Here is a 16333-nt window from a genome sequence, read left to right as displayed (position 1 = left end):
GAGCTACGAACAAAAGATTCAAGAGAAATTAGTCACACCCATTACCATAACCACAATGTACCAGGAAGTCAACACACACACACACACACACACACACACACACACACACACACACACACACACACACACACACACTCACACACACACACACACACACACACACACACACACACACACACACACACATACACATACACACACACACACACACACACACACACACACACACACACACACTCACACACACACACACACACACACACACACACACTCACACACACACACACACACACACACACACACATACACATACACACACACACACACACACACACACACACACACACACACACACACACACTGAGGGTTGGTATTTCCTTTTTAGTCAATCAAAGTTTTGACTGACAATAAAAAAAAAGCACGGAAGAGATGAAAAGGCAAAAAACCGCAAAGAAACGGTAACTTGCGATCACAGAGTGTATCAACACCTGGTGTGGGTTATGGGTTTGGTTTTTACTGATTAAAGGTTTATTTTCCAGTACTAGAGGTTACATTACATAGATTACAGATTATTCTGCTAATCAGTCACACACTGAATTGGAATTAGACGAGTTACTTCAGCAGTGATTCAGTGTCTCCTTCATAAAGCTGTAAACATAGATTCAAAACTGTTAAAGTCAAAATTCCCAAAACACTAGATCATACACTTCCCATGATGCATCTGGATAAAATTATGCACTTATTAATACTAATGCATTTTGAATCGTCTCCCATCAAATGTTTATTATAAATGATACCTGCAATTAATCCTTTTTGCACCTAGAACTAGAAAATATGACTATTTGTATGGACTTGATTATTTGAAGACTTTCAAAATGCATTTGTGTAAAAATCAAATCATTGAGAAGTGGAGGAGTGGTGGCTTCTATTCACATGATGGGTATCTGATGAAGTACACAGTTGGTACCAGTATCACTAAGGGGACTGGTATGGTGATGTTGTGAACCATGACCAGCCTCGCTGCAGGTTTATCCTCCGGCCTGCAGGGGGCAGCAGAGCAGCGGCTGAAGGAGATAAACAACAGCCGCTGCAGGAGTCTCTCTTTAACTCTTTAACTCTTTAAACTGTTTAAACTCTTAAACTCTTTAACTCTTTAAACTGTTTTAAACTTTACTCTCGACCACTTTTACTCGTTTAAACACTCAAAATGTCGCCTGAACAAACCGTCTGTCGCTGAGTTTAGTTTGTGGATCTGAAAACAAACGAAACATTGAACTTTACGATGCTGCTGGTAAGAAAACTATTTATACTAAAACATGTGGTATTTATACTGCAACATGTAGTATTTATACTGCAACATGTAGTATTTATACTGCAACATGTAGTATTTATACTGCAACATGTGGTATTTATACTGCAACATGTAGTATTTATACTGCAACATGTAGTATTTATACTGCAACATGTAGTATTTATACTGCAACATGTAGTATTTATACTGCAACGTGTAGTATTTATACTGCAACATGTAGTATTTATACTGCAACGTGTAGTATTTATACTGCAACATGTAGTATTTATACTGCAACATGTAGTATTTATACTGCAACGTGTAGTATTTATACTGCAACATGTAGTATTTATACTGCAACGTGTAGTATTTATACTGCAACATGTAGTATTTATACTGCAACATGTAGTATTTATACTGTAACGTGTAGTATTTATACTGCAACGTGTAGTATTTATACTGCAACGTGTAGTATTTATACTGCAACGTGTGGTATTTATACTGTAACATGTAGTATTTATACTGCAACGTGTAGTATTTATACTGCAACATGTGGTATTTATACTGCAACGTGTAGTATTTATACTGCAACGTGTAGTATTTATACTGCAACATGTAGTATTTATACTGCAACATGTGGTATTTATACTGCAACGTGTAGTATTTATACTGCAACGTGTAGTATTTATACTGCAACATGTAGTATTTATACTGCAACATGTAGTATTTATACTGCAACGTGTAGTATTTATACTGCAACATGTAGTATTTATACTGCAACGTGTAGTATTTATACTGCAACATGTAGTATTTATACTGCAACGTGTAGTATTTATACTGCAACGTGTGGTATTTATACTGTAACATGTAGTATTTATACTGCAACATGTAGTATTTATACTGCAACGTGTAGTATTTATACTGCAACGTGTAGTATTTATACTGCAACATGTAGTATTTATACTGCAACGTGTAGTATTTATACTGCAACATGTAGTATTTATACTGCAACATGTAGTATTTATACTGTAACGTGTAGTATTTATACTGCAACATGTAGTATTTATACTGCAACGTGTAGTATTTATACTGCAACGTGTAGTATTTATACTGCAACGTGTGGTATTTATACTGCAACATGTAGTATTTATACTGCAACGTGTAGTATTTATACTGCAACATGTAGTATTTATACTGCAACATGTAGTATTTATACTGCAACATGTAGTATTTATACTGCAACATGTAGTATTTATACTGCAACGTGTGGTATTTATACTGCAACGTGTGGTATTTATACTGCAACGTGTAGTATTTATACTGCAACATGTAGTATTTATACTGCAACATGTAGTATTTATACTGCAACATGTAGTATTTATACTGCAACGTGTAGTATTTATACTGCAACATGTAGTATTTATACTGCAACGTGTAGTATTTATACTGCAACGTGTAGTATTTATACTGCAACATGTAGTATTTATACTGCAACGTGTAGTATTTATACTGCAACATGTAGTATTTATACTGCAACATGTAGTATTTATACTGTAACGTGTAGTATTTATACTGCAACGTGTAGTATTTATACTGCAACGTGTAGTATTTATACTGCAACGTGTGGTATTTATACTGTAACATGTAGTATTTATACTGCAACGTGTAGTATTTATACTGCAACATGTGGTATTTATACTGCAACGTGTAGTATTTATACTGCAACGTGTAGTATTTATACTGCAACATGTAGTATTTATACTGCAACATGTGGTATTTATACTGCAACGTGTAGTATTTATACTGCAACGTGTAGTATTTATACTGCAACATGTAGTATTTATACTGCAACATGTAGTATTTATACTGCAACGTGTAGTATTTATACTGCAACATGTAGTATTTATACTGCAACGTGTAGTATTTATACTGCAACATGTAGTATTTATACTGCAACGTGTAGTATTTATACTGCAACGTGTGGTATTTATACTGTAACATGTAGTATTTATACTGCAACGTGTAGTATTTATACTGCAACATGTAGTATTTATACTGCAACGTGTAGTATTTATACTGCAACGTGTAGTATTTATACTGCAACATGTAGTATTTATACTGCAACGTGTAGTATTTATACTGCAACATGTAGTATTTATACTGCAACATGTAGTATTTATACTGTAACGTGTAGTATTTATACTGCAACATGTAGTATTTATACTGCAACGTGTAGTATTTATACTGCAACGTGTAGTATTTATACTGCAACGTGTGGTATTTATACTGCAACATGTAGTATTTATACTGCAACGTGTAGTATTTATACTGCAACATGTAGTATTTATACTGCAACATGTAGTATTTATACTGCAACATGTAGTATTTATACTGCAACATGTAGTATTTATACTGCAACGTGTGGTATTTATACTGCAACGTGTGGTATTTATACTGCAACGTGTAGTATTTATACTGCAACATGTAGTATTTATACTGCAACATGTAGTATTTATACTGCAACATGTAGTATTTATACTGCAACGTGTGGTATTTATACTGCAACGTGTAGTATTTATACTGCAACATGTGGTATTTATACTGTAACATGTAGTATTTATACTGCAACGTGTGGTATTTATACTGCAACGTGTAGTATTTATACTGTAACATGTAGTATTTATACTGCAACATGTAGTATTTATACTGCAACGTGTAGTATTTATACTGCAACATGTAGTATTTATACTGTAACGTGTAGTATTTATACTGCAACGTGTAGTATTTATACTGCAACGTGTAGTATTTATACTGCAACGTGTGGTATTTATACTGCAACGTGTAGTATTTATACTGCAACGTGTGGTATTTATACTGTAACATGTAGTATTTATACTGCAACATGTAGTATTTATACTGCAACGTGTAGTATTTATACTGCAACGTGTAGTATTTATACTGCAACGTGTAGTATTTATACTGCAACATGTAGTATTTATACTGCAACATGTAGTATTTATACTGCAACGTGTGGTATTTATACTGCAACATGTAGTATTTATACTGCAACGTGTAGTATTTATACTGCAACATGTAGTATTTATACTGCAACGTGTAGTATTTATACTGCAACGTGTGGTATTTATACTGCAACATGTAGTATTTATACTGCAACGTGTAGTATTTATACTGCAACATGTAGTATTTATACTGCAACATGTAGTATTTATACTGCAACATGTAGTATTTATACTGCAACGTGTAGTATTTATACTGCAACGTGTAGTATTTATACTGCAACGTGTAGTATTTATACTGCAACGTGTAGTATTTATACTGCAACGTGTAGTATTTATACTGCAACGTGTAGTATTTATACTGCAACATGTAGTATTTATACTGCAACGTGTAGTATTTATACTGCAACGTGTAGTATTTATACTGCAACGTGTGGTATTTATACTGCAACGTGTAGTATTTATACTGCAACATGTAGTATTTATACTGCAACGTGTAGTATTTATACTGTAACATGTAGTATTTATACTGCAACATGTGATATTTATACTGCAACATGTAGTATTTATACTGCAACATGTAGTATTTATACTGCAACGTGTAGTATTTATACTGCAACATGTAGTATTTATACTGCAACATGTAGTATTTATACTGCAACGTGTAGTATTTATACTGCAACATGTAGTATTTATACTGCAACGTGTAGTATTTATACTGCAACATGTAGTATTTATACTGCAACATGTAGTATTTATACTGCAACGTGTAGTATTTATACTGCAACATGTAGTATTTATACTGCAACGTGTGGTATTTATACTGCAACATGTAGTATTTATACTGCAACATGTAGTATTTATACTGCAACGTGTGGTATTTATACTGCAACGTGTAGTATTTATACTGCAACATGTAGTATTTATACTGCAACGTGTGGTATTTATACTGCAACATGTAGTATTTATACTGTAACGTGTAGTATTTATACTGCAACGTGTAGTATTTATACTGCAACGTGTGGTATTTATACTGCAACGTGTAGTATTTATACTGCAACGTGTAGTATTTATACTGCAACGTGTAGTATTTATACTGCAACGTGTAGTATTTATACTGCAACGTGTAGTATTTATACTGCAACATGTAGTATTTATACTGCAACGTGTAGTATTTATACTGCAACATGTAGTATTTATACTGCAACATGTAGTATTTATACTGCAACGTGTGATATTTATACTGCAACATGTAGTATTTATACTGCAACGTGTAGTATTTATACTGCAACATGTAGTATTTATACTGCAACATGTGGTATTTATACTGCAACGTGTGGTATTTATACTGCAACGTGTAGTATTTATACTGCAACATGTAGTATTTATACTGCAACGTGTAGTATTTATACTGCAACGTGTGGTATTTATACTGCAACGTGTAGTATTTATACTGCAACGTGTAGTATTTATACTGTAACGTGTAGTATTTATACTGCAACATGTAGTATTTATACTGCAACATGTAGTATTTATACTGCAACGTGTAGTATTTATACTGCAACATGTAGTATTTATACTGCAACATGTAGTATTTATACTGCAACGTGTAGTATTTATACTGCAACGTGTGGTATTTATACTGCAACATGTAGTATTTATACTGCAACGTGTGGTATTTATACTGCAACGTGTAGTATTTATACTGCAACGTGTAGTATTTATACTGCAACGTGTAGTATTTATACTGCAACGTGTAGTATTTATACTGCAACATGTAGTATTTATACTGCAACGTGTAGTATTTATACTGCAACATGTAGTATTTATACTGCAACGTGTAGTATTTATACTGCAACATGTAGTATTTATACTGTAACGTGTAGTATTTATACTGCAACGTGTAGTATTTATACTGCAACGTGTAGTATTTATACTGCAACATGTAGTATTTATACTGCAACGTGTAGTATTTATACTGCAACATGTAGTATTTATACTGCAACGTGTAGTATTTATACTGCAACGTGTAGTATTTATACTGCAACGTGTAGTATTTATACTGCAACGTGTAGTATTTATACTGCAACATGTGGTATTTATACTGCAACATGTAGTATTTATACTGCAACGTGTAGTATTTATACTGCAACATGTGGTATTTATACTGCAACATGTAGTATTTATACTGCAACATGTGGTATTTATACTGCAACGTGTAGTATTTATACTGCAACATGTGGTATTTATACTGCAACATGTAGTATTTATACTGCAACATGTAGTATTTATACTGCAACATGTAGTATTTATACTGCAACATGTAGTATTTATACTGTAACGTGTGGTATTTATACTGCAACGTGTAGTATTTATACTGCAACATGTAGTATTTATACTGCAACGTGTGGTATTTATACTGCAACGTGTAGTATTTATACTGCAACATGTAGTATTTATACTGCAACATGTAGTATTTATACTGCAACGTGTAGTATTTATACTGCAACGTGTGGTATTTATACTGCAACATGTAGTATTTATACTGCAACGTGTAGTATTTATACTGCAACGTGTAGTATTTATACTGCAACATGTGATATTTATACTGCAACGTGTAGTATTTATACTGCAACGTGTAGTATTTATACTGCAACGTGTAGTATTTATACTGCAACGTGTAGTATTTATACTGCAACGTGTAGTATTTATACTGCAACGTGTGGTATTTATACTGCAACATGTAGTATTTATACTGCAACGTGTAGTATTTATACTGCAACGTGTAGTATTTATACTGCAACGTGTAGTATTTATACTGCAACGTGTAGTATTTATACTGCAACATGTAGTATTTATACTGCAACATGTAGTATTTATACTGCAACATGTAGTATTTATACTGCAACATGTAGTATTTATACTGCAACGTGTATAATTTATACTGCAACGTGTATAATTTATACTGCAACGTGTAGTATTTATACTGCAACGTGTATAATTTATACTGCAACGTGTAGTATTTATACTGCAACGTGTGGTATTTATACTGCAACATGTGGTATTTATACTGCAACATGTGGTATTTATACTGCAACATGTGGTATTTATACTGCAACATGTGGTATTTATACTGTAACATGTAGTATTTATACTGCAACGTGTAGTATTTATACTGTAACATGTGATATTTATACTGCAACGTGTAGTATTTATACCGCAACGTGTGGTATTTATACTGCAACATGTGGTATTTATACTGCAACATGTGGTATTTATACTGCAACATGTGGTATTTATACTGCAACATGTGGTATTTATACTGCAACATGTGGTATTTATACTGTAACATGTAGTATTTATACTGCAACGTGTAGTATTTATACTGTAACATGTGGTATTTATACTGCAACATGTGGTATTTATACTGCAACATGTAGTATTTATACTGCAACATGTGGTATTTATACTGTAACATGTAGTATTTATACTGCAACGTGTAGTATTTATACTGTAACATGTGGTATTTATACTGCAACATGTGGTATTTATACTGCAACATGTAGTATTTATACTGCAACATGTGGTATTTATACTGTAACATGTAGTATTTATACCGCAACGTGTGGTATTTATACTGTAACATGTAGTATTTATACTGTAACATGTAGTATTTATACTGCAACGTGTAGTATTTATACTGCAACGTGTGGTATTTATACTGCAACATGTGGTATTTATACTGTAACATGTAGTATTTATACTGCAACGTGTGGTATTTATACTGCAACGTGTAGTATTTATACTGCAACATGTAGTATTTATACTGCAACATGTAGTATTTATACTGCAACATGTAGTATTTATACTAACACATGTAGTATTTATACTAACACATGTAGTATTTATATTGTGATTTTCAGACCCATCCATTAAATCCAGAACACAGAAATGTTGAAACACAGTTTGTGAAGTCTAGCTCCACAATTCAAATCTAAATGGTTGAAATGCTTTTTAAACCTTTTTTAAAAATACATTTAGAAGAAAATGTCTGAATTCACTTTACACGATCTTTAAATATTATCCACATAATGAACGACTGATCAGTTTTATGATGTTAATGTCGTCGGTTTGTTCAGTACTGAACTTGGTTTCCTGCAGATGATCAAGGACAGCGAGCAGAGGGAGGAGGAGGTGAGGAGGAAGGAGGTGGGCTGTCAGTGGGAGAGTCCAGAGGAGGAGAGGAAGGAGGTGGGCTGTCAGTGGGAGAGTCCAGAGGAGGAGAAGAATGAGGTGGGCTGTCAGTGGGCGAGTCCAGAGGAGGAGGTGAGGAGGAAGGAGGCGGGCTGTCAGTGGGAGAGTCCAGAGGAGGAGAAGAAGGAGGTGGGCTGTCAGTGGGAGAGTCCAGAGGAGGAGAGGAAGGAGGCGGGCTGTCAGTGGGAGAGTCCAGAGGAGGAGGTGAGGAAGGAGGTGGGCTGTCAGTGGGAGAGTCCAGAGGAGGAGGTGAGGAAGGAGGAGGTCTGTCGCACAGACGCTGGCGTCCAGGTGGACCTGCTGACTCAGCGACTCAACTGGAGACACACAGGTGAGACTGAGTCTGTTTCTACCTGCTGACATAAATGAGTTCATGTATCTGCTTAACCCATCCATCCATCCACCCATCCACCCATCCATCCATCCACCCATCCATCCACCCATCCACCCATCCACCCATCCATCCATCCATCCATCCATCCATCCATCCATCCATCCACCCACCCATCCATCCATCCATCCATCCATCCACCCATCCATCCATCCACCCATCCATCCACCCATCCATCCATCCATCCATCCATCCATCCATCCATCCACCCATCCATCTATCCATCCACCCACCCATCCATCCACCCATCCATCCATCCACCCATCCATCCACCCATCCATCCATCCATCCATCCATCCATCCATCCATCCACCCATCCATCTATCCATCCACCCACCCATCCATCCACCCATCCATCCATCCATCCATCCATCCATCCATCCATCCACCCATCCATCCATCCATCCATCCATCCCTCCATCCATCCATCCCTCCATCCATCCATCCATCCATCCATCTTCTGCCGCTTATCCGGGGTCGGGTCGCGGGGGCAGCAGCCTAAGCAGGAAGCCCAGACTTCCCTCTCCACCGCCACTTCTTCCAGCTCTTCCCGGGGATCCCGAGGCGTTCCCAGCCGAGAGACATAGTCTCTCCAGCGTGTCCTGGGTCTTCCCCGGGGTTTCCTACCGGTGGGACGTGGAGCAGCGGGTCTACTCCGAGCTCATTCTCACCCTATCTCTAAGGGAGAGCCCAGCCACCCTACGGAGGAAGCTCATTTCGGCCGCTTGCATCCGCGATCTCGTTCTTTCGGTCACTACCCAAAGCTCATGACCATAGGTGAGGGTAGGAACGAAGATCGACTGGTAAATCGAGAGCTTCGCCTTTCGGCTCAGCTCCCTCTTCACCACGACGGGTCTGTGCGGCGTCCGCATTACTGCAGCCGCCGCACCGCTCCGCCTGTCGATCTCCCGCTCCATTCTTCCCTCACTCGTGAACAAGACCACGAGGTACTTGAACTCCTCCACTTGGGGCAGGATCTCATCCCCGACCCGGAGAAGGCACTCCTACCTTTTCCGGCTGAGGACCATGGACTCGGATTTGGAGGTGCTGATTCTCATCTAAGCCGCTTCACACTCGGCGACGAACCGATCCAGTGAAAGTTGGAGGTCACGGTCTGATGAAGCCAACAGGACCACATCATCTGCAAAAAGCAGTGACCCAATCCTGAGGTCACCAAACCGGACCCCCTCAACGCCCTGGCTGCGCCTAGAAATCCTGTCCATAAAGATTATGAACAGGACCGGTGACAAAGGGCAGCCCTGGCGGAGTCCAACCCCCACTGGAAACGAGTCCGACTTACTGCTGGCAATGCGGACCAAGCTCTGACACCGGTCCTACAGGGAGCGGACGGCTGTTACAGGGGGGTCTGATACCCCATACTCCCGGAGAACCCCCCACAGGACTCCCCGAGGGACACGGTTGAATGCCTTCTCCAAGCCGCTGCTCCTTCACATGGAGCCAGCTGAGGCGGTTTGGGCTCCTGGTCAGGATCCTCCTGGACGCCCCCTTTAGAGGAGTTCCAGGTCCAACTGGGAGGAGACCCAGAACACACTGGAGGGATTACATATCTCTGCTGGTCTGGGAACAGCTTGGGATCCTCCAGGAGGAGCTGATGAGCGTAGCTGGAGAGAAGGAGGTCTGGGTTTCACTGCTCAGCCTGATGAGACCCGGATAAGAGACAGAGTGTACATTTAATTCATTACTGTATATTAATCATAACCACGTACATGTTTATAGACATTATTAATTCAGCAGTCTGTATCCTGTGTGTGTGTGTGTGTGTGTGTGTGTGTGTGTGTGTGTGAGCAGATACACTAGGAGGAGGCGCTCTGATACCCAATGTCCCCCCCCTCCTCCTCTACCTGCCCTGCTTCTCCTACCCCCCCACGCTGTTACCCAGCATGCCTCTGTGCGGCGAGTCCCTGGCTGCAGGACGGCGGCGTGAAGTTTCCCCTCCTGCTGACACGTCTGCTCCTCCTCCTCCTCCTCCTCCTCATCCTCCTGGACTCATCGCTCCTCTGAGCCCCCGCCTGGCTGAGGAGGAGGAGGAGGATGAAGAGGATGAAGGCTCAGTGAAACATGATAACAGTAAGTTGCTGAAACAACCGCAGAAACACCCATTGGTTTGTGGACTCCTGCTCGGAGGCCAATAGTTTCGGATCTGAGCAGCGCCATCTTGAACATTTCAGGTGCATGCTGGGAAAAATAAAAACAGGGATTCTACTTATATGGGCATCAGGAGGAGCATGAGGCGCCCTCCTGAACCTGTGAACCAATCAACCTGTCAATCACCACGTAGCCACGCCCTAATGCATACCCTGCTTTATCGTCACATATAAAATCAGGGAGGCCAAAATGTCCCAAATGAACATCATACTGCATTGAAGAAGGCTTTAAACTAGCGATTGAGACCATAAACACATTTTGAAAACGTTTACAGAGGTTAGAAATAAAGTGAGAAGTTGGTGAATTCTCCATTGACTTGTATAGAGACGGAAGTCCTTTTGACACCAAAACGGTCGCCCCCTGGTGGCCTTTTGATAGAATGCAGTTTTAAGTCACTTCCTCGTTGGCATCATTTCAGAGGACTGGAACTCCCCACCTGGTTCAGACCTATAATCAAATCCAGATCAAACCTCTCTCTGCTATAGAGGACGCACTTTTAAATGAAAAGAAATTCATTTACCGGTGTATAAGAAGTCTTATACACCGGTTTTAAAGTATGTACACAATATTTAACATGAATTATTAAACATTTATTGCTCCAGTGTAAGAGGAGGTAACTAAATACTGCTTTAACCTATAGAAGCTGTTTATACACATCTCCTGTATTATGTGGTTGTTTTCTACTAAAGAGATAAATAATTATATATGATCATTATAGTAACTAATCTAATGGTGACCTCACACTTCTGCACACTACTGTATGTTTACTGTGTTTACTGGATGTAACCATAGCAACAGTCACTGAGAGGAGGAGCAGCGCCACCGGCTGTTCATCTGATCATCTTCATGCAAACTTCATAATTTCATACTGAGCTCTTCTTCTTCTTCTTCTTCTACAGCTCAGCGTCTCCGTGGCAACCAGCCGTCCATAGTAACATCACAGAAGAAGAGAAGAAGACCCTGCAGCTCTGCCCCCAGCTGTGAGAGGAAGAGGAGGAGGAGGAGGAGCTGGGGGGCTGAGGAAGAGGAGGAGACTCCTTCAGTCCAAAGAAAAAGGAGACGCAGGACCGCACGAATCCAACGCACCTCAGAGGAGAACCAGGAGGAAGAGCAGGAGGAGAAGACGAGGAGGAGGAGGACTGTCGGTCCACCAATCGGATACCTGCTAACGTCTGAGGAGCAGTCACATGGTCTTTCAACATCCAATCACAGCAGAGAAAAAGAGGAGGAGGTGAGAAAACTGTACAGGAGGCTGAAAAGGAGTCAGCAGGAGGAGGAGAGGGATAAGAAGAAGGAGGAAGAAGAGGAGGAGAAGAAGGAGTATGAGGAGGAGGAACATGCATGGAGGCCGAGGAGGAGCACTGTGGGTCCACCAATCAGATACTTGCTAGAGTCTGAGGAGCAGGAGGAGGCAAAAAGACTGTACAGGAGGCTGAGGAGGAGTCATCAGGAGGAGGAGCAGTCACATGGTCTGTTAACAGCCAATCACAGCAAAGAGAAAGGATCAAAAAGAATAATTGGGAGGCTGAAGGAGGAGGAGGAGAAAACAGAGGAGGAGGAGGAGAAAACTGAGGAGGAGGAGGAGAAAACAGAGGAGGAGGAGGAGAAAACTGAGGAGGAGGAGGAGGAGAAAACTGAGGAGGAGGAGGAGGAGGAGGAGAAAACTGAAGAGGAGGAGGAGGAGGAGAAAACTGAGGAGGAGAAAACAGAGGAGGAGGAGGAGGTGAAAACAGAGGAGGTGAAAACAGAGGAGGAGGAGAAAACTGATGAGGAAGAGGAGGAGGAGAAAACAGAGGAGGAGGAGAAAACTGATGAGGAAGAGGAGGAGGAGAAAACAGTGGAGGAGGAGGGAAAGGAGGAGGAGGAGGTGATGGTGGTGAAGCAGAAGGAAGAGGACAGAGGTGTCAAACCTCTGAAAGAGAAGAAAGAGGAGACGCAGAAGACAAGGAGGCCGAGGAGGAGGGCTGTGGGTCCACCAATCAGATACCTGCTGGAGTTTGAGGAGCAGGAGGAGATGAAAAGACTGTACAGGAGGCTGAGGAGGAGTCATCAGCAGGAGGAGGAGGTGGAAGAGGAGGAGGAGCAGGAGGGAGAGCAGCAAGAGGAGGAGGAGCATCAGGAGGTGAAAAGACTGTACAGGAGGCTGAGGAGGAGTCATCAGGAGGAGGAGGAGGAGGGAGAGGAGGAGCAGGAGGGAGAGCAGGAGGAGGAGAAGGAGGAGGAGCAGCAGCAGGAGGAGCAGCAGGAGGTGAAAAGACTATACAGGAGGCTGAAGAGGAGTCATCAGGAGGAGGAGAGAGAGCAGGAGGAGGAGATGGAAGAGGAGGAGGAGGTGGAGGAGGAAGAGGAGGAGGGAGAGCAGCAGCAGCAGGAGGAGGAGGACAAGGTGGAGCAGGAGGAGGAGGAGAAGGAGCATGCATGCAGGCCGAGGAGGAGCGCTGTGGGTCCACCAATCAGATACCTGCTGGAGTTTGAGGAGCAGGAGGAAGAGAGAAGGCTGTACAGGAGGCTGAGGAGGAGCCATCAGGAGGAGGAGGAGGTGGAAGAGGAGGAAGAAGAGGAGGAAGAGGAGGAGCAGGAGGGAGAGCAGCAGGAGGAGGAGGAGCAGCAGGAGGTGAAAAGACTGTACAGGAGGCTGAAGAGGAGTCATCAGGAAGAGGAGGAGCAGGAGGGAGAGCAGGAGGAGGAGAAGGAGGAGGAGCAGCAGCAGGAGGAGCAGCAGGAGGTGAAAAGACTGTACAGGAGGCTGAAGAGGAGTCATCAGGAGGAGGAGAGAGAGCAGGAGGAGGAGATGGAAGAGGTGGAGGAGGAAGAGGAGGAAGAGGAGGTAGAGGAGGGAGAGCAGCAGCAGTGGGAGGAGGAGGACAAGGTGGAGCAGGAGGAGGAGGAGAAGGAGCATGCATGCAGGCCGAGGAGGAGCGCTGTGGGTCCACCAATCAGATACCTGCTGGAGTTTGAGGAGCAGGAGGAGGAGAGAAGACTGTACAGGAGGCTGAGGAGGAGCCATCAGGAGGAGGAGGAGGAGCAACAGGAGGAGGGGGAGCAGGAGGAGGAGGAGCAGGAGGAGGTGAGTCCATCATCTGATCAGTGAATGGATTTATTGATTAATCTGTGACAGCATAACCCACCTGTGTGTTACCTGTCAGGTGAACGGTCACCACGGCAACGTAGACGGTTGTCACAGCAACAGGGCAGAGGCAGGCGGTGATGATACACAGCAGCAGGTGGAGGAGCAGGAGGAGGAGCAGGAGAGGCCTGCCAAAAAAATTCAGCGAGAAAAAGGTGGAGGGAGGAAGAGGAGGAGGAGGAGGGAGGAGGAGGTGAAAAAGGAGGCGACGGAGCAGCTGCAGAGGCCGAGGAGGAGGATGGTTGGTCCTCCAATCAGATACCTGCTGGAGTCAGAGGAGCGGTCACATGACCTGAGAGTCAATCAGAAGAGGAAGACGGAGGCTGGGGGCGGGGCTTCAGAGGACAGACAGACCCACCTGCAGAGTCACATGACTCTCACCTGCTGGGTCCGACTGCAGCGCCTCCTCTGATTGGCTCATCACTTCATCACATGACTTTCAGTTTCAGTTTGAAGCCGATCAGCTGAGGTGTTCTTCAGGTGCTCCTCAGTTGCTCCTCACGTGCTCCTCAGGTGTTCCTCAGGTGCTCCTCAGGTGTTCCTCAGGTGCTCCTCAGGTGTTCCTCAGGTGCTCCTCAGGTGCTCCTCAGGTGTTCCTCAGGTGCTCCTCAGGTGTTCCTCGGGTGTTCCTCGGGTGTTCCTCGGGTGCTCCTCGGGTGCTCCTCGGGTGTTCCTCGGGTGCTCCTCGGGTGCTCCTCAGGTGCTCCTCATGTGTTCCTCAGGTGTTCCTCAGGTGCTCCTCAGGTGTTCCTCAGGTGTTCCTCAGGTGTTCCTCAGGTGCTCCTCAGGTGCTCCTCAGGTGTTCCTCAGGTGTTCCTCAGGTGCTCCTCAGGTGCTCCTCAGGTGTTCCTCAGGTGTTCCTCAGGTGCTCCTCGGGTGTTCCTCAGGTGCTCCTCAGGTGCTCCTCGGGTGCTCCTCAGGTGCTCCTCAGGTGCTCCTCAGGTGCTCCTCGGGTGCTCCTCAGGTGCTCCTCGGGTGTTCCTCGGGTGTTCCTCAGGTGTTCCTTAGGTGCTCCTCAGGTGTTCCTCAGGTGTTCCTCAGGTGTTCCTCAGGTGTGTTCAGAATCAGATGATGGTTTTATTGTTGGAGTCATGTGACCTATTTAATGTTTGAGAGGTTAAAGTTCAACCTGCATCTCAGGACAAAGTGTCAATGATTCAATGTGATCAATTCCTTTTTTTAGTGAATTATTTTTTTAATTAATGAATTATTTTGTCAGTATTATCAGCTGCAGCATTTTTATCTGTAGCAGTTAAGTTATTAAACAGAATGAATGTTTTAGTTGCTTTTTTTATCCTGCTGTTCATTTCATCACTGATTTATTAAATGTATTTATAACTCATGACTTCATGTTTATCATCTTTGTTTATACTGACAATAAAACATTAAATATGCTGATGTAGTATGCAGTATTACAGTAAAAGTACTGCAGTATTACAGTAAAAGTACTGCAGTATTATGAGCGATGTAGTATGCAGTATTACAGTAAAAGTACTGCAGTATTATGAGTGATGTAGTATGCAGTATTACAGTAAAAGTACTGCAGTATTATGAGTGATGTACTTAAAGTATTACAGTAAATGTACTGCAGTATTATGATGATGTAGTATGCAGTATTACAGTAAAAGTACTGCAGTATTATGAGTGATGTAGTATGCAGTATTACAGTAAAAGTACTGCAGTATTATAGTGATGTAGTATGCAGTATTACAGTAAAAGTACTGCAGTATTATAGTGATGTAGTATGCAGTATTACAGTAAAAGTACTGCAGTATTATGAGTGATGTAGTATGCAGTATTACAGTAAAAGTACTGCAGTATTATGAGTGATGTAGTATGCAGTATTACAGTTAAAGTACTGCAGTAGTATGAGTGATGTAGTATGCAGTATTACAGTAAAAGTACTGCAGTATTATGAGTGATGTAGTATGCAGTATTACAGTAAAAGTACTGCAGTATTATGAGTGATGTAGTATGCAGTATTACAGTTAAAGTACTGTAGTAGTATGAGTTATGTAGTATGCAGTATTACAGTAAAAGTACTGCAGTATTATAGTGATGTAGTATGCAGTATTACAGTAAAAGTA

The 16333-nt window shown here is 41.8% G+C and overlaps 1 protein-coding gene across 1 annotated transcript; it reads left to right on the top strand.

Moving 5' to 3' along the window:
• Positions 1-10854: 10854 nt before the first annotated feature.
• LOC133976758 (golgin subfamily A member 6-like protein 22) lies at positions 10855-15123 on the top strand. Its single transcript, XM_062414959.1, has 4 exons — positions 10855-11041; positions 12019-12099; positions 12826-14186; positions 14266-15123. The coding sequence occupies exons 1-4, from the start codon at positions 10855-10857 to the stop codon at positions 14656-14658; spliced, it is 2022 nt and encodes a 673-aa protein (XP_062270943.1). The 3' UTR covers positions 14659-15123.
• Positions 15124-16333: the final 1210 nt, after the last annotated feature.

Source organism: Scomber scombrus, unplaced genomic scaffold, assembly GCF_963691925.1.
Source record: "Scomber scombrus unplaced genomic scaffold, fScoSco1.1 SCAFFOLD_104, whole genome shotgun sequence".
Lineage (NCBI taxonomy): Eukaryota > Metazoa > Chordata > Actinopteri > Scombriformes > Scombridae > Scomber > Scomber scombrus.
The sequence above is the reverse complement of the archived record's forward strand: the minus strand, read 5'-3'. Positions and strand labels throughout refer to the sequence as shown.